The following is a 27,882-nucleotide window of genomic DNA, read 5'->3' as shown; positions in this document are numbered from 1 at the left end:
AAGTGACGCTCGGGGGCGGGGCCGAGGAGCGCGGCGGCGGCCCGAGAGTGAGCGCGGCCTCGTCCTCCTCGCGCGTGCTCGCGGCGGGGCTCGCGCGGGGCCCCACCTCTTCGCTCGCGATCGCTCCTCTTCGCCTGGGCGATCCGGGCGCGGGGAGACTGCCAGCCAGCGAGACCCCGCCCACGGTGTCGCCCGCCTCGCCCAGCGGCGGGTCCACGCGTGTCCGTGCAGAGGTGTGGGCGGACAGGCTGCCGCAGCGGCCGCGGCCAGCTCGCTCCCCCGGCCCTCCAGCCCCAGCGAGTCGGCAGGTCCGATTCCCGGAGGCGGTCCGCGCCAGCCCCAGCTGCCCCAAAGACCGGATTTACTCCCGGTAGGAAGCTTCCCGCCCCACGTCGGCGGCACAGTAGGTAAGCCAGTCTATACTCGCGGTGCTCTTGAGGGTGCTGCACCGCTTGCCCGCGGGCGATGCAAAATGTAGGACCACGGAAGCCGATGTGCAGAGACGGCCTCCGTCCTCCTCTCTCTGTCGTCCGGACAGTGAACTCGCAAAGTACCCCGAAGGTCAGCTGACGTGTACTCGTGTAGGGGGCACATCGCTCGCACAGACGCAGCCTGCCTTACTGGACAAGACAGGCAGACTTCGACAGGGAAAAAGGCAAGGTCGCTCTCAGAGAGTTCCTTGCTCCCCTACAAATTGATTGGCAGTGATCTGACTGAGAGCCTGACCTTGAGCAGCCTAAGCTATCAGAGGAGGCAACTGCAGTTACTTTCGGGTTCTCTTGGAAACCGTGGGATTTCAGCTAAGGAGCTTGTGTGATAGGCTCCTCTCCCGGTACCGGCTGGGAATGTCTTTCTGGTGCCGCCACCAGATTGCACCACTTCCTTGCAGTTTCTCAGGGAGCAGGCAGTTAGAGACACTGAGTGTCTGCTGCGTGCCAGGCATGGTTCTAGGTGCTGAAACTGTAGCACTCAACAAAACAGGATTCCTGTCCTCAAGGAGCTCCATTTCTGTGGAAGGATATGGATAATAAGCAAAATACAGAGCATGCGGGGTGCACCTGGGTGGCTCAGTCCATTCCGCGTCTGCCTCGGGCTCAGGTCATGATCTCAGGGTGCTGGGATCGAGCCCCACATCGGGCTCCTCACTCCGCGGGGAGCCTACTTCTCCCTCTCCTGCTCCCCCTGCTTGTGTTCTCTCTCTGTCAAATAAATAAATAAAATTTTTAAATATGTATATATATAGAGAGAGAAAGAGAGCATGCTAAAGACAAAGTACAGAGCAGGGAAGGATGAGATGGAAATGATCCAAGTATCAAGTGGACATTTATTCGCACATTTACCAGCTCTCTGGACCTTGTTACACTGATTGGAGTGCTTTTGGTTTCAAGTGTTGAGAATCCATTAGAACTAGCTCAACCTATGGCGGCATTCTACGGGCTTTCATATGGGAAAGTTCAGAGCACCAAGAATAGGAGGGGCCAATGGCTTAAATTAGGTCATCAGGACTTGGTAATGGTGTGTGGGGGAGGTCTTGTTGCTCCCCCATCCTTTCACATACCTCCTCTTTGCCCTGTTTCTGTGTTGGCTTTTTTCTTAGGTTCCTGCCTCTATCCTACCTACTTATTTAGTTATTTGCTGCCGCATAAAAATCAACATAAAAATTAATGGATTGGAGCCCCTGGGTGGCTCAGTCGGTTAAGCGTCTGCCTTCGGCTCAGGTCATGATTCTGGGGTTGTGGGATCGAGTTCCGCATTGGGCGCCTTGCTCAGCAGGAAGCCTGCCTCTCCCTCTGCTTGCCGCTCTCCCTTGCTTGTGCTCTCTTTCTTGACAAATAAATAAATAAAATCTTAAAAAAAAAAAAGTAATGGAGTAAAACATCCTACATTTATTATTTATTTATTTGTTTGTTTTTTAGAGGTGGGAAGGGGCAAAGGGAGAGAGAGAGAAAGAGTCCCAAGCAGGCTCTACACCCAGCATGGAGCCCAACACAGGGCTTGATCTCACAACCCTGAGATCATGACCTGAGCCAAAATCAAGCGTCGGATGCTTAACCAACTGAGTCACCCAGGTGCCCCAAACATTTATTATCTCCGTTTCTGTCCGTCAGGAATTCAGGAGTAGCTTAGTGAGGTGATTGTGGTTCAGAGACTCATATGGTTGCAACCAAAACATTGGCTGGCGCTGTGGTCATCTGAAGCCTGGACCAGGACTCTTGGGTCTGATTCTAGATGACCCACTCACATGGCCAAAGACTGGAGTCCTCAGTTCCTTGCTAACTGTTGGCAGGAGTCCTTATTTCCTTGCCTGGTGGGCCTTTCCATAGGGCCTGCGTCCTCACGTGGTGGTGGTCTTCCCTCAGAGTCAGTGATCGGGGCGGGGGGGGGGGGGGGGGGGAGGGAAGCCACAGTGCTTTTTGTGGCCTAGCTCAGGAATTCTGATTCTGTGACTTCTGCCATATTCTATTTGTCAGCATTATTAAGTACAAAAGACTTCACCTTTTAAGGGAGGCACACCAAAGAGTTTGTGAACGTATTTTAAAACCACCGTTCCACTTATCACTCCTGTGGGAAAAGAGTGCCTATTCCCTATAATTGTAGGTGAACTCTGGCCTGATATTCATCTGGGCTCTAATCAGTTAGCTAGACCCGGGTAGGGAGCCCTCCCCAAAGTGGGGATGCGTCAGTCCCACCAGAACTGCATTGAGCATGCGGGAAAGTGGATTTCCCCGAGGGAAATTAAGGTGCTGTTACTAGAGAGAATGGATGTCAGGTAGTCAAAGTGACCCCTACAAGTGACTTAATACCATTATTTAAAATCAGGTTTTAAAAGTCAACTCCTTGGGCAAGCTGTAGATTTCAAAGCAATGGTTAATAAATCCATTAATAATTACCCTTCCAAGAAAAGAACATGAGCAGAGCAGAGCAAGATTTGGACATTTATTCAGACATGTGAATGTGTTTATTTTATGCCAGGCACTATGCTTTGTCCTGGGAAAACAAAGGCGATAAAAACAAGTGTAGGCCCTCAGGCCCTTCGCGGTCTGGGGGTGGGTCTCACCAGTGGCTCAGTGAGGACTGAGCAGTGTGCATGGCGAGATCAGGTAGAGTGGGCTTTGAAGGCACACGGGGGTTACTAGAGGAAGAAGGGCAGAGGAACTGTGTGCACAGAAGATCAGCACTGTGACTGGAGAACAGATCCTGGATGTAGGATTTGGAGAGAGGTAACACCAGAGGTGGCGGACTGAAGAGCTGTCCTAGCTTTGTTCTAAAGTCCTGAGTAGTCATTCAGTAGTTCAAAGCAGGGGAATGGCATTTTCAGGAGATATTTTAGAAGGATGTCTCTTGCAGCATCGAGGAAAGAAAGTTGGAGAGGGCTCCAGAAACCCAGGTGAGAAGTTGTCAGAACAGCACCTAAAGCAGTGGAACTGAATTGCAGACGGACATACGTTGGCATCCATAGGGTTTGTTGGATGTTTCAAAACCTACTCTAATCTCACTCAAAACTGGTCTTTATAAACTTAATGAATTTCGTTCACACTCTTCCTTTATAAAATTTATAATGGAGCTTAGCTTGTTTGGATGTGATGTCAAAAAAAAGGAAGAAGGAGAAGGAGAGTGCTGATTCCTAAGTGAACACCAGCAGAGACAAGGCAGATCCAGCCACAGGCCTCTCAAGTGTCCAGTTCAGAAAGATCGGAGGTGGGCTGTAGGGGACAAGCGCTCCATCCACCATGTGTTGGTAACTGTTGGACCTGGCTGATGAGCACATGGGCTGTGGGGCTCTACTCTTACAAATATGTTTTATTTTCTTACTGTTTTGCTGGGCAGCAAAGCAAGGTAAGCTCCTGAGGAGGGAGGGGATCCCAGAGGGTTGCCCTGCTCTTATGAATAATCAAACATTGACATGACAAAAGGTTTTAAAAAAATAATGATAAAAAGTAAGTAAAGTTAAGACCTACTGGTCTTGCAGAGTTGGTCAAAAGTGATGGAGTAAGAGTTACGCTTTATCTTTTTAAGGGCTTTTGCTTCCCCCACACACACCCCCTTCCCTTAGTGTAAAGACAAGAAGTGGGGCGCCTGGGTGGCTCAGTCGTGGAGCGTCCGCCTTCGGATCAGGTCATGATCCCGGGGTCCTGGGATCGAGCCCCGCGTCCAGGCTCCCTGCTCAGCAGGGAGTCTGCTTCTCCCTCTGACCCTCTCCCCTCTTGCCCTCTCTCTCTCTCATTCTCTGTCTCTCAAATAAATCTTTAAAGGGGCGCCTGGGTGGCTCAGTCGGTTAAGCGTCTGCCTTCGGCTCAGGTCATGGTCCCGGGGTCCTGGGATCAAGCCCCGCATCGGGCTCTCTGCTCTGTGGGAAGCCTGCTTCTCCCTCTCCCACTCCCCCTGCTTGTGTTCCCTCTCTCGCTGTGTCTCTCTCTGTCAAAAAAAAAAAAAAAAATTTAAAAAAAAATAAAAAGACAAGAAGTAACACCAGTGTAGCAGTCAAAGGAGATAAAATCTGCCTTAGAATTCAGGGAAAAGGCTACTCTGCTATTTTCTGGACAAACTATGAAAGTTATTCTGTGTAATAGTTACCTGTCCGAAGTGCAGATGGATGTTCATCCTTGACTGACACTTGGGAGGTACCGGGAACCATCCTCGGTCAGGCTGGTGAGCGCTGACTGCACGTGCCTTTATCCAGGAACCAGGACCTTCCAGTTTGTTCTCGTCTGAAAGATGATGTCGGGCCTGTTCTTTGTCTTCAGATGGTTTTTTTGGTGAAGAGAGGAAATAGTTGTTCATCTGTAAGCAACAGAACACTATAGATGTCATTGTCTGGCTTCCACTTTGCTCCGCCAAAAATTCAGTGCTGCCTGCTGGGATACTGTGGGTGCCTCTCATACCCCGTGTTGGACCGCTGTCAGAATACTTGGGCCGCTCCCGGCCTCCTTGTGTAGGAGACGTTCTTAAACCGCTTGTATGCATAACAACCAGCTGTAGGGACGAGCTGTGCAGCGTACTTGCTGTAAGATCGATTAGCAAGGGGCGCCTGGGCGGCTCAGTCGTTAAGCGTCTGCCTTCGGCTCAGGTCATGATCCCAGGGTAGTGGGATCCAGCCCCACATCGGGCTCCCTGTTCCACAGGAAGCCTGCTTCTCCCTCTCCCACTCCCCCTGCTTGTGTTTCCTCTCTCGCTGTGTCTCTCTCTGTCAAAGAAATAAATAAAATCTTTAAAAAAAAAAAAAGATCGATTAGCGATCACAGACCCTGAAGTCTGCAAAGGTGGCCCCGAAGCACAGAGGACGATGGTGCGTGGTCTGAAAATTCCCTTAAAAGAATGCTGTAGGGGCGCCTGGGTGGCTCAGATGGATGAGCGTCTGCCTTCGGTTCAGGTCATGACCTCAGGGTCCTGGGATCGATCCCCGCATCGGGCTCCCTGCTTGGCGGGGAGCCTGCTTCTCCCTTTCCCTCTACTGTTCCCCCTGCTTGTGCTCTCTCGCTCTCTCTGTCAAATAAATAAAATCTTTAAAAAAAAAAAAAAAAAAGAATGCTGTAAAATTCAAATTTTAAAAGTTAGCAGGGGATTTCTTCTTAAAGTACCCTGCAGTGATTTTTTCTTTAAAAAGAAAAAAAGGAAAAGAAATCAAATTTTAGTTTAAAAAATTAGACCCCCTACTTCTGTAGAGTTGCCAGTTACTTGTCCTGCCAGTTTTCTTTCTGTCCTTGCCACAGATATTTTTATACTTTCTTAATCCATTAACAATTAGAGTGAGACTTTTCTAATTTAAATGTTCTGTTCTCTCTGACTCAGCAAACCGTAATTAGAGAAAGAGCCTTTGGAGAAACTGGAGGTGCAGCTTCTGCGGACATGCCTGCCCCCTTGAAATGTTGATGACCTGCCTGAATTGATTTTATCCTTACCCCTGATTGGAGTTGCCACCCGGTCGCTGTCCCGACAGCCCGCCTTCCGGGGAGGACAGGTGTGGCGGCTGCGGTGGCCGGGAGCAGACATACCCACGGTAGCTGGGAGGCAGGAGAGTAACCTGGGGGGGAACCAGGCCCACAGGCCATTGGCTCCTGTCTCTCCAGGTGTCCTTAGGGTCACATCTTTTCAGGCATTTTCTTTCTCATCTGTCACATTTCTCTTCGTTTCTTTGCTTTTTATTTGACATTAAGTTAAAAAGTGGACTTTTAGTTTTACCACTGATAACTCAGAATTGATAGGAGAAAATCCCAGTTAATGACTGTCGCAGAATCCTGTGACTCGGTGTCTGTTTTCTGTCCTGGCGACCGCCAGCTTGTTAGAACCGACCAAAAAGGATACTGGATGCGAGTCTCTTTACCTCAAGGCCTTTTTCCTGTATTATCTTTTCTTTACCTTTTATATCGTAACAGCTTTTATGTTCGATAAAAAGCTCTTAATTCCATTTTGGTAGCTGGAAAGTGTTAATTCCACGAACACAAATGTGGATTGTTTTCCTTTTGGGCTTATTGACAGGTGTTAACACATGTTGCTAGTCCCCTAGGACTCCTCTCCTGCTTCTCACATTTCACGTCGCTGACACAGAGGTGAACATCGCGTTCCCAGGTGGGGCTTGCAGAAGCCTCTGTTACGTGGGTGTGCATATTTAAAGCCCACAGGCCGGCGGCTCTGAGTCTTTCCTACGCTAGCAGATGAGGACTAATACATAAACACACTCGATGTCGGGGATGTGGTTTGTTCCAGCTTTACGGTTTGCAGACGTTTCCTTGTGCTATTAGACGCAAAATACCTTTTAAGTTTCTCTTATTCCCTCCTTATGGGGAATTTAACAACAGAGGTTACAATTTGAAACAAAAGTGGGAAAAAAAACCCAGCAGTTCATAGACGTACAGATTTAGTTTGGGGAGAAATCTTGGGCGCTTTGTTTTTCAGCCTCTTGGCAGATGGGGTTGGCCCTTGGCACCACGTCTCTCACTTGGGTTGTGAGCGGGGCGCCGCACAGCGGCCCAGCCTCTTTGCCAGGAGGGGAGAGGTTTGTCCCTAAGTGGGCAGTTCCGGTGCTGTCCCTGGCGTGCTGCAGCGTGGACGTGCGGGCCCTACCCAGCCCTGCGTCCCGATGCGCTGAGAGCCCTCCTCCAACCCTGCTCCTCAGGACAGGCCCTGGGGAGTCGGGAAGCTCCTCCGCTTCCAGCAGAGGATGATTTTGTTTCCTATTCCTAGAACCCCCAAGATCACCGTGTTCACCCTGTGGTTTCCCTGCCAGGTGGCAGGGGGCTGAAAGCACTTTGCTGTGTGAGAAGTGTTCAGGTATGTAGTAAGCTGAAGCTGAAAAAGCGGGGCGGGGAGTCCAGTCGGGGTAGACTTCATCTGGAAAGACTTGTGTTCTTTCCTTGGAAAGTTTTCTTGTTCTGCACCAGAAAGAGCCCCAAGAAACCCAAGTAAATCATGGGAAAGTGAAAAGTACTGGCTCTGGGCTCCCACTCATATGTCCTATTAGGTTAACAATAGGATTGAGGAAACTGGGTTATTGGCTTGTTTTAGGTTCTGTTTTTGTTTTAAGATTTTATTTATTTGAGAGAGAGAGAGAGCGGGAGCACAAGTGGGGGGGGGGGGGCCAGGCAGAGGGAGAGGGAGAAGCAGGCTCCCCACCGATCAGGGAGCCCCACGCGGGACTCGATCCCAGGACCCGGGATCCTGAGCCGAAGGCAGACGCTTCACCGACTGAGCCACCCAGGCACCCCTGGGTTCTGTTTTTTAAGAAAAAGCCTTGGCTGTGGTGCCAAGGTTTCGGGTGGCTGGGCTTAGAGTTCTGGGAGAGCCTTACCTGGGGCCCCAAGAGGACGTTTCCAGTCAGTTTAATCCTCCAGAGCGCCCACACCTTTTCCAAGCCCTCGGGGGCAGGGAGTAGAGGCTGTTGAGCAGGGCAAACTCCCAGCGCTTTGGGCGTTTACATTGTCGTGGTGTCCTTGGACTCCCTGACCCCACGTAAACTCTGGCATTTGCTTTGTGCTCTGGATGTTTTGCAGTATCATTATAAGCCGGTCATGCTGAAGAACTGCAAGCATCTTTCTTTTCCACAGTGGGAAGGGAGATGATTGCTAGGCGTAGTCTTCAGAAAGCTGGTCATTATTTTGAAGTAGAGAATTGTAGCCTGTCAGGGGTTTGGCTGTTCTTGCAGATGCCTTCAAGTTACCACAGAACTCCATTGTTGTTGATATTCTGCCAAAAACAAACAAAACGAAGCACACAGAGTTCCCTGCCTTCGGAACAAAAGAGCTTCCTACTAAGGTAGTGGGGCGGCCTCACCCAGGGCCGCCCGTGGGGAAGCTGGTCCTTCCTCTTAGCTTGTGGGAAGCTCCGAGCCCCACCCTCTTGCACAGGTTTTCCTTTTTTCTTTTCTTTTTTTTAACTGTTTATCTTGAACTAATTATAGACTCTAGAGATGTTACAGAAATTGTGAGGAGCTGTCCTCGTGCCGTTCAGATGTCTTACATAACTGTCCACGTTATCAGAAGCAGGAAATTGACCTTGGCACAAACATCAGCCTAGCTGCTAGGCTTCACTCTCTTCCACCTCACCAGTTACTACTCGCACTCATTTGTACGTGGGTCTCCTTGGATGAGATTTTATCACAAGGAGGTATTTGTGCAGCCCGGATAGATCAGATACAGAACTGACCGTCAGGACAAAGGACTCCCAGGCCGCTGCTTCCTCCCTGCCCCCATCCCTTACTGACCCCCAGTTCCTGCACCCACCCCAGAGACCCAGCTCAGCTCGGGATTCTAGAGAGAGCTGCTGGATGTAATGTGCTGTCCCTTCCCCAGAGAGTCAATGGTGGGGTAACCTCTCTCCGTATGTCCACCTCAATTTGTTTTGAGGTAAATAAAGTTGTATTCTTGGGTTGGGTTTTCTCGCAAAGAATGGAAACCTCTGGAGGAGGATCACAGTGTCTTTTATCTGTTTGTTATTATAAAGCATCTTTAATTTCACTGGGACAAAGTCTTGGAACCCTGTTAATGATTAAATAAAGAAGAAGAAGAAATTGTTAAGAGTAATTGAAGTCAGCCGGTGATTCATCCAGAAACACTCAGGGACAACTTGCTCTTATAGAGATGGGGCCGGAGCTGGAAGTCGGCCTTTGGGTTCAGCCTCTAGTCCTCAAGCATCAGGGTCACAATGTCCTGGGTCCCGTCTCTGGGCACGTGAACCCCCTCCCAAGGAGGCGCAGTTCTTTCTGTGGCCGCCGTAGGGGCTCGCATCTCCTCTGCGCTGGCCCTGGTCCTACACCTCCCCTACCATACGAAGCCTTACCTTTGAATTTTCAAAAATGTCACAAGGAAGAATTGTTTATTATTGACCCCAATATAAAAATACCCCTGTGAGGTCAGACGTCGCCTGAGGTGAGGACTGTGGCCTTTGGAGTTGCTCACAGTGTACCATAATGTCTCCAGGAATCTAGGTGGCTCCATCAGCTGGACTAGGAAGCCCAGATGTTAACATTTTCATGGTATTTCTCTATGTTTAAAAGAAGTTTTTCCTTCGGGATAGGGCTTGCTCTCTTTTCCCGTAGGACTTTGTGCTGGATGTCTGCTGCCTTCTCCAGATTTCTCTGGGGCACGGGGTGAAGGTATGGGGCAGCGAAGGGGTACCGGCCGCATCTGGAAAGCCCCACCTGAGAATATAGGGTTGTTGCAGAGCCGGCAGTTTGAGGGCTGCCCGGCCTGTCCTGGGAGGAGCCCACAGTGAGAGGCCGTGGGAGGTGAGGCAGTGTCCAGGGGCCCGGGAGCCTCGTCTCAGGTGGGTTGCTCCCAGGGCCATGGTCTCACTGTTGTCTTGGCCTCCTACCATCTCTGGATGTCCACCCATGTCCTCATCCATCAATCTGGATACTGTCCAGTCTCTTTCCAACAAAATACCTTTCTACCTAATTCTGCTAAGATCTCTTGGGCGAGCAAGAACTTGGCAGACAGACAGGCTAGGTAGGTAATATGGCCAAGGTGCCCCAGATAAGGGGGTGAACCTCCAGGCCCAGCCACTCCCCTGGACTGTGCCCTTCCTCATGACTTAGATTAGGTGGGAAGTCAATGTTCCTCAACTGTGATGTCCCCACCCCTCAGCCCCAAATAGCCAGAAATGTTGACTGGCTTTGGGTCACATTTGGTTAGAAAAATCAGAAAGAGTTCACATTTGCTGAGGGCCTTAAGGGATGGATGGGGTTTGAAAGGGAAGGACGTTCTAGGCAGACTTAGCAACAGGGAAAGCGTTAGGATTAGGCTTTTCAGGGCCACTGAAGGCTCTGTCCATTCACGTGAGCAGCACCGTGTCGCAGGTGAAAATCACCTGGTGTGGCTTCTTCCCTGGTGCTCTTTAGACACTTGGAAGACTCCATGTTGAAAACGGGATGAGGTCTTACAGAGCACAGAATCTGGATCAGGGGATGGTTCTGGGAGAGCAGATCTCAGTTGGGACCGGGCAACAACGGGAGGTCTTCCAGCTTCTCTGCTCCACCATCTGCAGGCTGTAGAGAGCAGTCCCTCCAGACTTCACTCATATACCACTCGGGACTTCAGCCATATTTGCAGAATACCTATAAAATTTCATTGGGGCGCCTGGGTGGCTCAGTCGGTGAAGCGTCTGCCTTTGGCTCAGGTCATGATCCCGGGGTCCTGGGATTCAAGTCTCATGTCGGGCTCCCTGCTCGGTGGGGAGCCTGCTTCTCCCTCTTCCTCTGCCTCTCGGCTGCTTGAGCTCTCTCTCTGTCAAATAAATAAATAAAATCTTTTTTTTAAAAATCATTTCGTTTAGTACTTTTCTTTAATCAACTCCTTTATTTATTTGAGAGGGAGAGAAGAGCACAAGCAGGGTGGGGGAGAGGGGCATAGGGAAAAGGAGAGAGAGAATCTATTTTTTTAAGATTTACTTTTTTTTTTTTTTTTTTGAGCGAGAGAGAGGGTGCACATGAGCAGGGGGAGGAGCGGGTGAGAGAGAGAGCGTCCCAAGCAGGCTCCCCACCCCTCACGGAGCCTGATGTGGGGCTCAATCCCAGGACCCTGAGATCATGACCTGAGCCAAAATCAAGAGTTGGTCGCTCAACCGACTGAGCCATGCAGGTGCTCCTCATTTCTTCTAGTTAAAAACACCTTAAAAGAACACCCTGGGGCAGCCAGGGACAGAAATAGAGGACACGGCACAGTTGGAGTTTGGCCCGAGTCCAGCATCTGAGCCCCCATCCCCGTGGCCTGGGCTGGGACTCTCACAGGTGCTGCTACTCTAGGAAACTGCAGTAATGACTGAAGATATCCCTAATTTGGTAAAAGACATAAACTTACAGGTTCAAAGCTGAGCAAACCCCAGACAATGAAGCTCCTGAAAACTAAAGACAAAGAAAGAAATTTAAAAGCATCAAGAGAGAAATTGGCATCTTCACAAACGGGGAAGAACAATTCCAATGACAGCAGATTTCTCGCCGGAAACGACCAGAGGAGGTGCTGAAAACCTGCTCAAACCCTGGATCCTGCACCTGGTGTTAGTATTCTGCAGGAATGATGGAGAAACCTAGACATCATCACTTGAAGGACGATTAATTTGTTGCCCCAGGGGCCCCCGGGTGGCTCAGTCGTTAAGCATCTGCCTTCGGCTCAGGTCATGATCTCAGGGTCCTGGGATCGAGCCCCGCATTGGGCTCCCTGCTCGGCGGGAAGCCTGCTTCTCCCTCTCCCACTCCCCCTGCTTGTGTTCCCTCTCTCTCTGTCTCTCTCTCTGTCAAATAAATAAATAAAATCTTAAAAAAAAAAAAAAAAAAATTTGTTGCCCCAGACCTACTCTAAAAGAATCACTGAAATAAGTTCTTGAAACAGAAAGGAAATGGGAGAAGAAGGGGTCTTGGAATGTCAGGAAGAAAAAACAGAAAAAGTGAAACTGAGTAAATACTTCTCCTGAGTTTTGAGTCCTGTTCGGTGGTTGATGGAGGATGCGTTCGTTGACATGGGTCTCAGTGTCTATAGCGGAAAGACCTGTCCAGTGGCAGGTAGACTAAGGGACCTAAGGTTTCTGCCTCCATCTGAGCCAGTAAAAGGCTGACACCAGTCACTGTGATAAGTTAGGTGTATCTAATGTGATGCCCAGAGCAGCCACTCAAAAATCTATACAAAATGCTACAGGCCAAGTGAAACTAGAATTCTAAATAATGTCAGGTAACCATAGGAAGTCAGGAAAGAGAAAACCAAGACACAAAAAACAGGGAACCAGCAGAACAAAAAGGCAAGTTAAAGGCCTGACATCAATAATTTCCTTAAAAGTAAATGACCTGAAGGTAAAAGACAGATTGGCAGAGTGGATTTATAGAAAAAAAATGACCCATATGCTGTCTAAAAGAAACCTACTTCAAATATAATGACACATGGGGCGCCCTGCTGGCTCACAAGAGCATGTGACTCTGGTCATGAGTTCGAGCCCCGTGTTGTGTGTAGAGATTACTTAGATAAATATCTATCTATCTATCTATCTAGATATAGATATATACATGTATATAATGTTCTCTATATATTTAATGATACAGATGGATTGGAAGTAAAAGGATGGACAAAGATAAACCATGCAAACTTTAATCAAAAGAAGAATAACTATATGAATATCAGATAGAGCAGACTTCAGAGCAAGAAAAGAACTAGGGACAGAGTGGAACATTGTGTGATGATAAAAGGGTCACAGCAATCCTAAATATGTGTGCAACAAACAACAGAGCTACAGTTTCTTCAAAGACTAGACAGTGATTGCCATACAATTAATTCAGCAGCTACACTGCTGGGCATTTATCCCAGGGAAGTGAAAACCTATGTCCATACAGAAATCTGCATGTGAATTTTCACAATGACTTTACTTAAGACCTTTTGTTTTAAGGAACCTCTGCACCCAACTTTGGGCTTGAACTCATGACCCCGAGATGAAGAATCGCACACTCTACCAACTTTGCCAGCCAGGCGCCCCCACAGTCACTATTTAAAATAGCCAAAAACTAGTAACAACCCGCTATCCTTTGGTGTGTGAGTGGTTAAACAAACCATGGTCCCTCCGTACCAGGAAGTACTGCTCAGGAATAAAAAGTAACAGAGACAACAGTGGCTGGACCTCAGGGGCATTATGCTGGGTGGAAAAAAGCCAATTTCGGGCGCCTGGGTGGCTCAGTTGGTTAAGCGACTGCCTTCGGCTCAGGTCATGATCCTGGAGTCCCTGGATCGAGTCCCGCATCGGGCTCCCTGCTCGGCAGGGAGCCTGCTTCTCCCTCTGACCCTCCCCCATCTCATGTGCTCTCTCTCTCTGTCTCAAATAAATAAATAAAATCTTTAAAAAAAAAAAAAAAAAAGCCAATTTCAAAGTTCCTGCGCTGCGATTCTATTTACATAACATTCTCAAAATGACAAAATGTTAGAAACGGAGCTTTGAGATTGGCAGGGGTGAGAGATGCTGGGGAGGAGTTGGTGGGTGTGCCCTAGGGAGAGAGCACAGGGGAGCAGTTGCATATGTTGGCACGCACGAGTCCACACACGGGCTAAAACACTGCACCAATGTTGCTTTTGGAGTCTGACACCGTGCCGTAGTTGTGCTGTGACCGCAGGGGAAACTGGACGGAGGGCAGGACCAGACCTCTCGGTGTGATCTTTGCCACTTCCTATATAGCAGTAATTTGAGAACCGACAGCAAAGGAAACTGTATCAGTTATTAAGATATCTAAGACCATAATCACTTAACCATAAATGGAAAGATGTCTGTGAAAACTATGTATGTAACAAGGGCGCCTGGGTGGCTCAGTGGATTAACCATCTGACTCTTGGTTTCAGCTCAGGTCATGAGCTCGGGGTCGTGGGATCACATCGGGCTCCGTGCTCTGTGCTCAGTCAGCTTGAGGTTCTCTCTCCCTCTGCCCCCCACCCCACTTCCCTCTCTCTCAAATAAATAAATACATCTTTAAAATATGTATACGTAGCTACCGAAATAAAAATGTTCATTTACGTACCACCTAAATTATCTTGTAAACTGTCGGTATAGGAACAGCTCTGTGAAGACCCCTTATAGAGGCTATTCCTGGGGGGTGGGAGGTCACAAGGCCTCACTGGAAGGCTGTCGAGGAATCTTCATGCCAAGAGCCTATGCTGCTTCTCAGAATGTCAAGCACAGACCCTTGGCCCCTGAGGCAGCTCTAGGCCCGAAGCAGGTCCTTTAACAGGAAAGAGGAGGTGAGTGAGATAAGTCGGGTCTCCTAGGGTCTAGAGAAAGTAGAAGCGGCACCGGCTGGTGGTGACGAAGACGAAAACCTCGAGAAAGGAGTGACAGAGACAGAGGGAGGCACACAGAGCCCGGCGCACTGCGGACATTGCCTACAACCTTCCCAACACCTGCACGAGACGCACGAAACACCCACAACCACACAAAGGAAATCACGCTTCTATTAACAAGTCTGTGGAAAGCCACAAAACAGGTGGTAGAGCTTGCTCCCAAACCCAGCTTCAAAGTCTACTCGGGTTTTCGCTTAGACCATCTGGACATATATTTAGGGTTCTTTTATTTTGGTGCTAATAATCTTTCTCTTTTTTTAAGCCACCAAATTGGTTTTATTTTTGTCTTTGACAACATGCACAACACTGGAATTGTACTCCTTGACTTGACGTCCTTAAGTAGGCACTAAAAATGTTTACATTGAGGAAAAGTCACACATTTAAGAAGTCCTCTGTAAACATAACCCCTTCTCCGTATGTTTTCCTACTTTGTTTCATACATAAATAGCAGTTTGCAAAGTTACAAATAAAACTATCAGCTCTTAGGGCCCCAAAGTATATATAGGTTCTGGAGCTCGACAGAATGTTCTCTCTGTGATTTTGTAACTCACACCATGCACTTCCCTCAGTCATGATCAGTCATGACTTATGATCGATCACAAATGGTTATCGAACTAGTTCTGCGAGTAACAGACCTTTCAATGCACTTGCTTAAAGATGCCATGTGTTCTGGGCGCTGGGTGCTCAGTCGGGGGCCGTACAACTCCTGGCCTCGGGGTCCTGAGTTTGAGCCCTACGTTGGGCACAGATTACTTAAAAAACAAAAAAAGGGGGTGCCTGGGTGGCTCAGTTGGTTAAGCGACTGCCTTCGGCTCAGGTCATGGTCCTGGAGTCCCGGGATCGAGTCCCGCATCGGGCTCCCTGCTCAGCGGGGAGTCTGCTTCTCCCTCTGACCCTCCTCCCTCTCATGCTCTCTGTCTCTCGTTCTCTCTCTCTCAAATAAATAAATAAAATCTTTAAAAAAAAAAAAAAAGATTCTTTAAAAAAAAAAAAGGTCAAAATGGTCAATTGGCTACATTTTTAAAACAACAGCAGAGAAGGTTGCTATTTAAATATTACTTTATTGGGGCACCTGGGTGGCTCAGTCGGTGAAGCGTCTGCCTTCGGCTCAGGTCATGGTCCGGGGTCCTGGGATTGAGCCCTGCATCCCCTGCATCGGGCTCCTTGCTCAGCCGGGAAGCCTGCTTCTCCCTCTCCTTCTGCCCCTGCTTGTGCGCTCTCTCTCTCAAGTAAACAGATTTACTAGATTTAGAGAGAGAGGGAGAGAGAGCTAGTATTGAGCTCTCCCCCTCGTGCTCCCTCCACCAGGCGGGTCTGGAAAAACGAGGACCACAGGCTGGGTATGAGTAGTGGGGTCACTTTGAACGGAGCCCCTTGTTCTTGCATAGACAGTCTTAGGGTGCCTTCCCACTGTCCCCTGGTGGACGCCATGCTTTTGACAGATGAGGGCAGCTACAGCTCAGACACCTTGAGTTTCCTGCCCAGTGTTTTAAAGCTCTGAAGTAAGAGAAATTTAAAGATAGAGGGTTTTTTTTTATAAAGATTTTATTTATTTATTTGTTTTAGAGAGAGAGCGCGAGTGCGTGTGCAAGGAAGGCAGAGGGAAGGGAAAGAGAATCTCAAGCAGAGTCCCTGTTGAGCGAGGAGCCCAACGCGGGGCTCGATCCCACAACCTGAGCTGAAACCAAGAGTCGGACCCTAACTGAGTGAGCCACCCAGGCACCCCTAAAGACAGAGCTTTTAAAGTCAAGAATTTTAGCATTCTGATTTCTCGCTCAGTTTTCTTTCCTTTGCCAAAGGGATGTACGTGTTCTAAATACATCAGACGTCCGCTCCTTGGGGACATAGCGTCTAGACCTGCTGAATAAGCAGCTCTCCTGCTGGCCCAGCCTGACCCCAGGCTCTGCTGCGGCTCTTTCCCTACTTACTCCTCCAGACACCCTCGCCCCACCTCCCCACCCCACGTCAGGTGCTCGGGTTTAATGAGGCCCCTGCTCATGAGTCATTGTTTGATCCTCCCGTGTCCAACTCATTACCTTGGACGGGCATGCCTTTTCCGACTTCCCAGACCTCCACATTCATGTGTCAGCACGAGCGAGAATGCACACAGATGCATTTGGGTTTCTTTTTAAATTGTGGTAAAATACACCTAACCTAAAAGTTACTGTTAGCGACATTAGTCCGTCTGCAGTGCCGCCATTTTCATCACCCCCCACACCCCGGCAGCCACCGCTGCCTGTGGCTACGCATTTGCCTGTTGTGACCCTTTCACATAGATGGCGTCTTTCTGTCCGGGTGTCTCACCGAGCACGGCTGTTCCCAAGGTTCATCCCTGCCGTAGCAGGGGTCATGCGTTATACCTTTTTAGGGCTGAGTACTGTTCCATTGTGTGTATCCACGTCTTACAAATAATGAAGCCGAGAACGTTTGTTTACAGGTTTTTACGTGAGTCTGTTTGCAGTTCCCTCGGGCGTACACCTGGAAGAGGAGTTGCTGGGTCACAGGGTGACTCTGTTACTCTGACCCCGGTTATATTCCCACCAGCAGTGCACAGGGTCCCAGTTGCTCCACATTCTTACTTGCACTCGTCATCTTTCACTTTTTGATTTTAATGAAAGCTACCCTAATGGAGGTATACACACAGGTTTTGAGGGTTTGGGGGGGAGGGGCAGAGGGGGAGGCAGAGAGAGAATCCCAAGCAGGCTCCCTGCCCAGCGCGGCTCGATCTCACGACCCTGAGATCGTGACCTGGGCCAAAATCAAGAGCTGGACGCTCAACTGACTGAGCCATCCAGGAGGCTACACACAGGTTTTTAAGTGAATTATTTTAATTAAATAATTAGAGAGGGGCGCCTGGGTGGCTCAGTCGTTAAGCGTCTGCCTTCGGCTCAGGTCATGATCCTGGGGTCCTGGGATCGAGCCCCGCATCGGGCTTCCCTGCTCTGCGGGAAGCCTGCTTCTCCCTCTCCAACCCCCCCACCCCCGCTTGTGTTCCCTCTCTCGCTGTTTCTCTCTCTGTCAAATAAATAAATAAAATCTTTAAAAAAAAATAATTAGAGAAAAATAGTTAAAGACAGAAACTAAAAAGTTTATAGAAAAAAAAAATAGCAGTCTCTTGTCTCCTTCCATCTTCCTTAACCTGTCCTTAGAGGGGCCACTCTGAGCCACCGGCCATGTCCTCTGGTTTTCGCCTCCATCTGGTCTCAGGCATGTCCCCATTTGAGTCATGAACTGTTGACTTTCTTTTTTGGGCAGACAAGGATCATAACTCACTCAGACCCACGTAGTCCCTTCCATTCTCTCGATAGAATTTGTGTTCATTAGGACACTGGCTTGGGTGTTTCAAAAGGACCTGGATGACAGGTATCTTGCCTTACACCAGGTAGATAGTCCTGTCTTTCTCATCTAATAAAGAACCCAAGGATGGATGGTGGTTTCCAGCTGCCAGGGAGGGACCAGGTGCTTTCTGTCCTGTGGCTTGGCCATCTTCAGAAGCGTTCCCTGCCTCATTTTCCAAGCTGGTGCCTCCAGGTTGGCTCAGCACGTCACCCACGTCCAGCCAGCAGGAGGCAGGGCTCCCGGCGGCACTCACACTGGGACCCGTCCTCCCGCTGTCCGCTTCCTCCTCCACGGACGTCCAGCGCGTCTTAACTCATCATTAGTAACAATCCGCTAGCGTTCGAGTGCTTAATGTATGTCAGGTGCTGTTATAAGTGCTTTATGTGAATTTACAAATTTAATCCTTTAAGCAACCTTCTAAAATAGATTCTGATTTCCTTTTACAAGTCAGGAAATGGGGCATGGTCACGTGCAGTGGTTTGCCTCATTTCACACAGTGAGCGTGGGGCAAGGCTGGGACACCAGAACCCGCCTTCACTTTTGACACTTTTCCCCAGGGACCCATGATCCTCCGGGGGGGGGTCCCCGTGTGAGGGTGTTGGTTTCACCACATTCGCGCCTGGGCCCCCTGCCTGTCTGTGCTTCAGGCTGGGAGACAGTGGGTCAGGCGTGCCCAGACTGTACCTGGGCAGCTTAGTTAATGTTTAATGCGTGGCTTGATGACCCGCCACGGCCCCAGCGCTGCCCAGCACTCCCTCGGCTTGCCCCCGCCTTAGCAGGCAGGAGACACCGGGGTGTTAAGGGTGGAAATATCCCCTGCCTGCCGGCTCCACACGAGCAGTTTGCCATCAAAAGGACCTTCTTGGGTGGCATCCAAGACACCGTAAACATTCATTTAGCTTTTCCTTCTTGGGCTGATGGGCGCAGTCATGGCTGCACCCGGTCTGGGAGACTGAGCACGGCTGGAAGGGCAGCTGTGTGACTGTCCCTGTTTTATTGACGCAGTGACCAGCTCTGGCATGTGCACGTGATGATGGACAGCAAGGACCTAGAAGCCGAAATCCACCCCTTGAAGAATGAAGACAAGAAACTGCAGGAGAATCTGGGAAACCAAGCAAAAGCGGAGGATAGCTTGAAAGGCTCGCCTTGGCAGCCTCACCTCTCCCGATGCCGCACGGTGGCATTTTTTCTTTCACTGTTTGTCTGCCTTTTTGTAGTGTTCGTGGTTTCCTTCATCATCCCGTGTCCGGACCGGCCTGCGTCCCAGGGGGTGTGGAGGATCGACTACAATGCAGCAGGTATGCCCCAAACCCCTGTCCCCGGGGTGGGGATGGCATCGTGTCCCCGAGTCTAGGGTGGTGGGTGACTGAGAATCAGCCCTGAGTGGCTGCCGATGGTGCGTCCACGGTCTTGGGACTTCGGCGAGCTGCCGAGCAGCCTCTCAGGAAAAACGGGAGCACGGTGGCCTGCTCTCCGTATTAGGAAGGATGGGTTGTGCCGATAAAGGAAAGGGGCCCCTTCGGTTAGGTTTTGGAATTTAAAAAAATTAATAAAACAGAGCAGCTGGAAGAAGAGATAGAGGGAAGGCTGTGGGGAGCTATGAAAACTGCAGGTTTTGTAGTCTGGTTTCCTCAAGTGCTCTGCGGCCGTTGCGGTCGGCTGAGCCGGACTTGAGCAAATCCGTTTCCCCCCATGAAGGCGGCAGTCTGGATTCTTGGCCTCTATGCAAAGCCACCGAGTCAGCCTTTCTCTGGACACTTCGCCTCCTTGTTAGGGTGGGAGCGCCCACAGCGAGCACGAGCGGCTGTGAACGCCGGCAGGCGTCTCTCGTGCAGTGAAGGGAATTTCTCGTTTAAGCCTCGCCGTCAGTTTTATTCAGAATTTGACGCTTAATTTTGAGAGACAGGAATAATGTATGTTTCTGTGTTTCTTTTTTGCAGCTTTTATTGAAGTGTAATCTATATGTCAAAGTGTTCGCTTGTTTTAAGTGTACGATTAGATGATTTTTCGTCCATTTATGGAGCGGCTGTGCACCTGTCGGCCCGGTCCAGTTTTAGATTTCCATCGTCCCCGACCCCCAGCCCAGACAGCCACCAGTGCCTTCTGCCTACAGTCTTGCCTTTTGTGGACACATCACGTGAAGGAAGTCGTGTGGCGTGGATCTTTGAGTCTGGCCACTCGCTCGGGAGACAAGTCTGTCGGTTACAGCATGTCCCTGGTTCTTTCTGGGGCTGAACAGGCTTCCTCCCTGTGGTTCCTGCAGCCTCGGGCTGCCAGGGATATGTGGGGACCTAGAGTCTCATTTCCGGATCTCATTTTCTGGATCTCTCCGTTCACTTTTTGTTTCTTATCCAATCTGATACCCCGTGTCTTTTGATTGGGGGCATTTAGCCCATTTACATGCAGGGTGACTATTCAGAGATATGAATTTAGTGCCATTGTATTGCCTGTGAGATGACTGGTACTGTATATTGTCTCTGTTCCTTTCTGGTCTATGTTACTTTTGGGCTCTCTCTTCGCTTAGAGGACCCCCTTCCAATATTTCTTGTAGGGCTGGTCTGGTGATCGCAAATTCTTTTAGTTTCTGTTTGTCCTGGCTCTGTTCACTTTTTGGCTGGTCCTCCTGACTGTTGTCGGCTCCGCCCTGTATCCCAGCCTGTGTCTGGCTTCAGAGCTGGCCTTCGCTGCCGGGGAGAGCACCGTAGCCCTGGACATCTGGCTGCAAATCATGTCGTCCCCCTCTGGCGGGGAAGCTGACCCGTCTGGTGCCCAGCCGCGGAGGGCGAGGTCGGCAGGAGCCATAAGTAGGATGGTGGACGCTGACTGTCCTGACCCATGGCTTGGTTTTTCTCAGGAGGCACCTCTCGATTTGCGGCATGCCTTGTGTCTGTTTCCAGAGTCCTGATACGGTTGCTTTTGGCAATTTGTCTCATTATATTGTTGTTTCAAGGGAGAGGATTTGCCAAGCTCTTCCCTCCATGAATCTGGAAGTCCTGAGACTGGCGTTTGATTTATTTTTTATTTTTATTTATTTTTATTTTTTTTATTTTTTTAAAGATTTTATTTATTTATGTATTAGAGAGTGAGAGAGAGAGAAACAGCATGAGAGGGGAGAAGGTCAGAGGGAGAAGCAGGCTCGCCGCTGAGCTGGGAGCCCGATGTGGGACTCGATCCCAGGACTCCAGGATCATGACCCGAGCCGAAGGCAGTCGCTTAACCAACTGAGCCACCCAGGCGCCCCTATTTTTTATTTTTATTTTTTAAAGATTTTATTTATTTGATAGAGAGAGACACAGTGAGAGAGGGAACACAAGCAAGGGGAGTGAAAGAGGGAGAAGCAGCCTCCCCGCCGAGCAGGGAGCCCGATGCGGGGCTCAATCCCAGGACTCCGGGATCATGACCTGAGCTGAAGGCAGACGCTTAATGACTGAGCCACCCAGGCGCCCCTGATTTATTTTTTAAATCGTAGTGAAATAGACAGGTACGTTTAGAGAGTGTAACTCACTGGCGCCAGGACATCGATAACACTGTGTAACCGTCACCTCTGCGCCTTTTCATCATCTCAACAGAAAGGGTAGCCAGCAAACACCGACTCCTCTCTCCCTCCTCCTGAGCCTCTTGGCCTCTGAGTCTGCCTATTCCGGGGGCCTCCACAGAAGTGGAGTCATATAAGACTTGCCCTTCTGTGTCCGGCCGATTCCACTGAGTGCAACGCCCTCCGGGTTCATCCATGCTGTCGCAGGCATCCGAATCTCCTTCCTTTTTACGGGTGAATAATTATTGTGCATGGACTGCACTCTGGTTATCCATTCTTCTGTCAATGGACACTTGGCTTGTTTCCACGTTTTGGCAGCTGGGAATGACGCAGTGAACCGGCTCTACAGGGACCAAGTCCCTTCGTCCAGTTATTTTGGGTGAAAGAGCATGAGGTCATGTCTCATTACCGTTTTGATTGGCATTTCCCTAACTGCTGGTGATGTTGAGCATCTCCAAGTCCTTTGCCCGTTTTTACCTTGGGTTGTCTTTGTGCTGGAGGGGTAGGCTGATACTGGGTATCAGTCCCTTGTCAGATACCTGATCTGCAGACATTCTCTCCCACTCTGTGGGGTGTCTCTTCACTCTCTTGACAGTGTCCTTTGATGCACAAAGGCTTTAAATTTTGACGGACTCCAGTGTGTCAGTTTTTTCTTTTGTTGCCTTGCCTTTGGTGTCACATCCAAGAAATCATTACCAAATCCAACGTCATGAAGATTTTTCTCTATGTTTTCTAGAAGGAAGCTCTTAAGTTTAGGTCTTTGATCCATTTTGAGTTCTTTTTGTTTTGTTTTTTAAAGATTTTATTTATCTATTTTAGAGATAGAGGAGGAGCAGAGGGAGAGGGACAAGCAGACTCTATGCTGAGCCCAGAGCCCCACGCGGGGCTCGATCCCACGACCCTGAGATCATGACCTGAGCAGAAATCAAGAGTCGGACGCTTAACCGACTGAGCCACCCAGGCGCCCCTTAGTTCGTTTTCGTGTTAACACTTGCAGTGTATCATTTGAGTCCTTCAATGAAAGGGAGAAGTCGACCCTTACGAGTGTGGGAGTGCAGACTCCTGGACCCAGACAGGCAGGGAGGGACTCCTTCCTGAAGAGAAGGTGTGCGAGCATGCGTTTGTACGCCACTGCTCTGGGTGCGGCCTCACGCTGGCGGGTGCTAACTGGTGCTGACCCACAGGGAGCACGGAAGTAGGTGGTGTCGGGCTTGGCCGGGCCTTTAAGCCTGGCGGGGCCCTGGGACTATAGTCTGTGATTTTCTTTTTCAGTCACCTATGACTTTCTGGCTACAGAAGACATAAACAGGGACAGGATCCAAGATGTTCTCTTTCTTTATAAAAATACCAACGGCAGCAACAATTTCAACCTATCCTGCACCGACGAAGGTAATTTTGCTTTTTCCTGAAAAAGGAGGAACTTCCTGTGGGTGGAGGGATCCTCTCCTTCTGCCGTCTTTGGGGGAAGCGGTTGGTGGAATTTTGGGAAACTGAAACGTTGCCCTTCCTTCCCAGGAGGCCTAGAAACAGACAGGGTGTCCCAGCACCCTGGCCCCCGCGCAGCTCCTGACCCCGTGGGGCCAGCAGTAGGGTCCCTGCGGGGCCAGCAGTGAGGGCTGGGCCCGGGAGCAGGGTGTGGGGAAGAGGGGCTGACGTGCCCCACAGAGTTGGGTCTCTCCCTGCCAGGCTTTTCCTCCCCCTGTACCTTTGTGGCCGCCGTGTCCGGGGCCAACGGCAGCGTGCTCTGGGAGAGGCCTGCAGCCCAGGACGGGGCCCTTGTGCAGTGCTCCGTCCCACAGCTGCAGGGCGGCAGGTCGACCTCTGCCTGCATCCTCGTGGGCAGACCCGGTTCCTTCGTTGCTGTGGACTTGTTCACAGGTAGGCAGCTCCGCACGGGAGGTTCCACACCAGGGAGCTCTGAGGAGGTTCAGCCTGGGTTCTCGCCCCAGCCCACAAGATGGGGAAGAAGGTTCCAGGGGTAGGAGGGAGGGGTGCCGCCTCCTCGCAGTCCCACTCCACCCTGTCTTGTCACCTCCTGGCTCCTTTGTGCTTGTGGGGCCAGCAGAGACGGGGGCTCAGTGGTGGCTGCAGTACCCGGGCCAGCGTCTGGTTGAGCCCCTGGGGGAGGGCCTGTCAGGGCTCTGGATGCACGGGCTGGATGTAACAGGCCGTGGTTAGCCCCCAGACCCCACTGGTGGCTTAAGGAATTCTGTGCCCAGACGCTGGGTGTGCTGAGGAGTGGCATTTCCCTTACCAGTCGTGGGTATAGGGCTATAGAGGAAAACAAAGAGAAGGCTGGAAATATTTCACGAGAGGAAATAGTCTTAAAAAGGGTGTGGATGAGATCGTACCTGGGGAAAAAAGAAACTGTTCTGTCAGGGCCTCTGTTCATGGGTCCAGCCATAAGCACGCCCCTTCCTTCTCCACCTCTGTGTGCAGGACTCAGCCGGGGCCTCCCTGGAGGCCGAGGGTCCACCTGTGACTTCAGCAATAGTCAGGGGTCCTGAGGGGCTTGGGAAGCGTCAGGCCCTGTCCATCCGGGCGGGAGGGTCAGTGTTGGCCCTAAGATGTTCTAGAGCCAAACATGAGAAGACACAGGAGAAGCAGAAGAGGAAGGTGGAGCTTTGTCATTCCAGAAGCGACGCATCTGACGCTCCGGCGTGTGACGACTTGGACGCCCAGTGGTGCGCACTCGGCGCTGGCCTCTGGCCTCCTGCTGCGGGCACTTCCATTTCTCAGTGTGGGCACTGTGCCGTTGCCAGCCAGCAGCGGAAGGGGATTTGAAGCCAGCACTTGGTGACGTTGTGCTTGGTTTTAGGCGAAACCCTGTGGAGCCACCCCAGCAGCTTTGGAAGGAACGCTTCTGTCCTGAGCTCTTTACTCCAGCTGCCCGACGTCGATGCTGATGGGGCCCCAGACCTGCTGGTTCTCACCCAGGAGGAGAAGGAGGTGCTGCTCCCCTCCCGCGTCGCCGTGGCCCACTCACTGTGACGCCTCTTCTCTGCCCCTTGTCCACTCTCACTTCCTGGGCACAACGTGGGTCTGACCATTTGTCGGGGGACGTGCCCGGGGCCCCGTGCTCCTGGCACCTGCTGACCGGCACGCTGGGGCGGCTCTGTTCCTCCTGGGCAGCTTCTGGGCAGAGCGTGCACTTGGCTGTAGGTGCCGCGGCAGCACGGAGGGTGGGGCCCTGTGGCTGGCGTGGGGCTGCCCGCGTCCCCGGGAGGGTGTGAGTCCACACACTCAACGCATTCTTTCCTTGGACCAGGAGGGTCTTGACCCCCTTCTCTGTGTTACAGGTCGGCGGCTACCTCTACTCCGGCAGCACTGGACACCAGATTGGCCACCGCGGCAGCCTTGGTGTGGGCGGGACCACAGGCTCCCTCCTGCACATCTCCCCGGCGGGTGCCCACTACATCCTTTTCCCTTGTGGTATGTGCGCCTGCTGTTCCCGGGACTGTCCCTCTCAGGGAAGCCGGGGACCGCAGGGAGGACACGAGTTCATCACTGACAGGCTCAGAAAGCCCGAACGTGTCGCGCCCGAGGCTCAGGGAGGGCACCGTGTGTCCCGGAAGCAGGGCTAGCGGGTGGCCTCCTCCCGGCCAGCAGCGTCTTGAGGCTCTTCTGGGTTTCCAGCAGCGAGCTCCCTCTGTGGTTGCTCTGTGAAGGGTCTCCACGAGAAGGCGACTGGGAACGGGAGCCCACTGAGGAGCGACCCGCGCTGGGAGGGCGTGCTGAACGCCACCACCCCCAGGCTGCTGTGGCACAGGTCAGTCGGGACGGGGGATTGCAGGGGTGGCCGCGGGGCGAGGGCCACAGCCCTGCCTGCCGTTGGGCTCAGACACGGGAAGCGGGCCTACAGCAGCTGAGATGAAGCCGGGGGGGCTCTCTGCACACAGCCAGCGTCTGGTCTTACCCTAAACTGAAGCAGGGAGCATGGGGCGAACTGCTAACCCCACAGGCAGCCCGCGTCCTTGCCACATCTCTCTGGCTCTCTCCCCTTAGCCCGGGAGCCATCCGCTACCTGATGAACGTTCCAGGGAAGACTGGTGAGGACCTCCTCCTCGTGAGTTCAGAGGCCTGTGTGCTGGTTGATGGGCAGGACCTGGCGCCCAGGTGGACCTTCAGTGCAGCCCAGGTCTTGAGGTACCGAGTCTTTCTCCAGGAACTGGGCAGTGCTTGCCAGCCGGGCACCGCAGCCTGTCCCTTGGCAGCCCTGGGATGAGGCCTCGGGTGGCTGGGGGACGTCTGTGTGCTTCAGCCAGAGGCCTCTTGCCTGTCCCCTGGTGCTGCCCTGCACCGGAGGGGCCGGTGAGACCCCGTCCACCCTGGCCTCAGCTGCCTGTCCAGGCCCCATCCAGGTGCGGCCAAGGAGCAGAGGGCTGGTGTACCTGTTCCCAGAGCCCCCCCACAGAGGCCCTGTGTGAACGCTCCTGCCCTGTCCTTGCAGAAAACCCATCCTCGGCCACTACAAACCTGACACCTTGGCTGTGGTCATTGAAAACGGAACCGGCATTGACAGACAGGTTGGCTGCACCCCCTTTGAGGCCCCACCGTTGTTCGTAGCTGAGGGACGTTAGTCGGGACAGCAGACGGGGCCGTGCTGGCAGGCTGAGCTAGCAAAAGAGGGGCCTTGGCCAGATATCCTGGGTGCCCTTGGGGTGCAGCTCCTTCAGGGCTGGCCTGGCTGGGGCCCGTGGGCCTGTGCAAGCCGACCTGTGACCGCCCCCCCCCCATGCTGTCCCCCTCCCTCCCAGATCGTGTTCCTGGACCTCAGCACCGGGGCTGTCCTGTGGAAACAGGCTCTCCCAGGCCTCCCCGGGGATCCGCAGTCCGCCAGCCTGCCAACCGCAGACCACCGCTCAGCCTTCTTCTTCTGGGGCCTCCACGAGCTGATGGGCACCAACCAGACAGTACGGGCAGGGCATGGACTAAGGGGACACACCCGGGCCAGGGCCAGAGACCAGAGGCCAGCCTTGGGCCCTGCCTCGAGGCAGCTGGGAGCTAACTGGGTGACTGGGTGTGCACACATAAATGGAAGCCGTGGGACCGTGGGTGGGATGAGGTACCCCGGACCACACGGGAGGCTGGGGCTGAGGTGTGCCTTGGGGCAGAGGATGGGGATCTGGGAAGAAGCCAGGGGATGTGGGGGAAGGCAGGTGCGGAGTTCCAGTGGGAGCATGCGTCAGAAGGGTCAGGCTCAGGCTAGGGGAGGGGAGTAGAAGCTGCTTGCACCGTTGAGGACCCTGTGGACACAGCTCTGGGCAGGGCCACTCTGTCCGAGTGTCCGGAGAGGGCGCACAGCACAGCCCGACCCTGGGCCCAGGACACCAGCGTCTCTGATGCAGACGTGGGGTCAGCTCATGCTGCACGGTGGTTCTCGCTCCAGGAGCCCAGAGACGCCCAGCACACCCTGTACGTATTCCACCCCAGCCTGCCCGGCATCCTGCTGGAGCTCGCTAACTTCTCTGCCAACATCGTCGCCTTCCAAGGTGAGTGCGCCTCCCGGGGGCTGGGGCTGCGCCTGCCGTCGGCTCGCCTCTGGCTGCTCCCGAGCGCCCTGACGGCCGTCTCTCCCGTAGCGGTCCTGTTCGAGCCAAGCCGCCATGCTGCCTGCGTCCTCCTGATGGGCCCGGCTAGCCCAGACGCGCCTGGCACGGTCTCCGTGGCCAAGCACAAGGTGCGGGACCTTGTCCCGAGCGGTAGGGTGGTTCGCCTGGCCGAGGGCGGGCCCGACAGCGACCAGGCTGTCCGGGACCGGTTCTCCCGCCTGCGGTACCGGAGTGAGGCCTAGAGGCCTGGTTGGCAGCGCATGTGGGAGAGGCTCCAGCTGCTGGGAAGTCGGTCTTTCACTCGGTTTGCACTGACTCCCTACTCCTGATCCTGGGGTTCCCGTCCTATGCAGGGACGCGCGTGGGTGAGGGGATGCCCAGGCCTCTCCCCTCCTGCGCAGCACGTCCCCACAGGTCCTCACTCTGCCCCACTGGGGTCACACTTCAGGCCACCTGCCTTCATCGTAGTGTCGCTGGGCCCTACAGCACCACCCTCACTCGTCCACACTGGCGGGAGGGACCGGGGTTCCGGGAAGAGAGCCCCATCCTGAGAAGTCCCCTCCCTCGTTCCTGTCTGCACACCCCCCTGGGGCCTGGGAGGGTGGTTGGCCTGGGGTGGCCTCAGGGCAGCAGCTGGGCACTTGAGGCCGTTCCAGCCTCTGGCCTGGTTAGTGGAAACTTGCCCAGGGGTTCCCCTCTGACGGGGGCAGGAGGAATAGGGCTGCCGTGCGCTGTAAGGCCGTCCTGCTGCTCATGGATGCCCCAGGGGCGTTTCTGTCCCTGTGCTGGCCACGTGTGCTGTGAACGTCCTGAGGAACTGGCCAGAGGGCGCACGTCGCGGTCAGTTTGCACCCCCTCAGTACACACTGGAGCTGCTTATCCCTTGGGGGTCCCCACACCCCTGGCCGGTGCCTGGCCCCCTCCTGGTGCTCGGACGCCCCCAGCAGTCGGTGTCACCTGATGCGGGACTCACCTTTGTGCCTTGCTGTGGTGCTCCTTGTGGCTCACTGTGCCCTGACGACCCCGGGTCCCGCAGGAAGAAACCGGAATAAATGGTTTGCACTGTCTAAAAGGGCACGTGTGTGCCTCGTGTGTCTGCTCCAAAGGGGTCAAGTGGATTTGGTGCTGGCCAGGCTGCTGGCAGAGGTGGGGAACCCTCTAC

General features: G+C 52.5%; 1 protein-coding gene across 4 annotated transcripts; it reads left to right on the top strand.

Moving 5' to 3' along the window:
* The first annotated feature begins 27 nt into the window (after positions 1-27).
* On the top strand, positions 28-27,787 carry FAM234A (family with sequence similarity 234 member A). 4 transcript variants are annotated; one of them, XM_032425904.1, is made up of 12 exons: positions 28-407; positions 18,639-18,931; positions 22,441-22,557; positions 22,855-23,046; positions 23,987-24,117; positions 24,468-24,600; positions 24,808-24,937; positions 25,174-25,314; positions 25,619-25,694; positions 25,926-26,081; positions 26,558-26,660; positions 26,751-27,787. In XM_032425904.1, exons 2-12 carry the CDS (start codon positions 18,664-18,666, stop codon positions 26,960-26,962), a joined length of 1,659 nt encoding a protein of 552 aa, XP_032281795.1. In that variant the 5' UTR covers positions 28-407; positions 18,639-18,663; the 3' UTR covers positions 26,963-27,787. The 4 variants fall into 4 exon arrangements, with proteins under 4 accessions (XP_032281795.1, XP_032281792.1, XP_032281796.1 ...); XM_032425901.1 differs by having other exon boundaries at positions 24,805-24,937; XM_032425902.1 differs by lacking the exon at positions 28-407 and adding an exon at positions 6,804-7,269 and having other exon boundaries at positions 24,805-24,937.
* Positions 27,788-27,882: the final 95 nt, after the last annotated feature.

Source organism: Phoca vitulina, unplaced genomic scaffold (assembly GCF_004348235.1).
Source record: "Phoca vitulina isolate PV1807 unplaced genomic scaffold, GSC_HSeal_1.0 scaffold33, whole genome shotgun sequence".
Taxonomy (NCBI): domain Eukaryota; kingdom Metazoa; phylum Chordata; class Mammalia; order Carnivora; family Phocidae; genus Phoca; species Phoca vitulina.
Note: the sequence above shows the minus strand (reverse complement) of the source record. Positions and strands in the feature narration are given on the sequence as shown.

Excerpts from the sequence above, each read along its gene's own strand:
- FAM234A (XM_032425901.1), top strand. The coding sequence starts at position 18,664 with ATGATGGACAGCAAGGACCTAGAAGCCGAAATCCACCCCTTGAAGAAT. Across the intron at positions 24,601-24,804 it reads CTACATCCTTTTCCCTTGTG|CAGCGAGCTCCCTCTGTGGT; the intron begins GTATGTGCGCCT and ends CTGGGTTTCCAG. Across the intron at positions 26,661-26,750 it reads CAACATCGTCGCCTTCCAAG|CGGTCCTGTTCGAGCCAAGC; the intron begins GTGAGTGCGCCT and ends TCTCTCCCGTAG.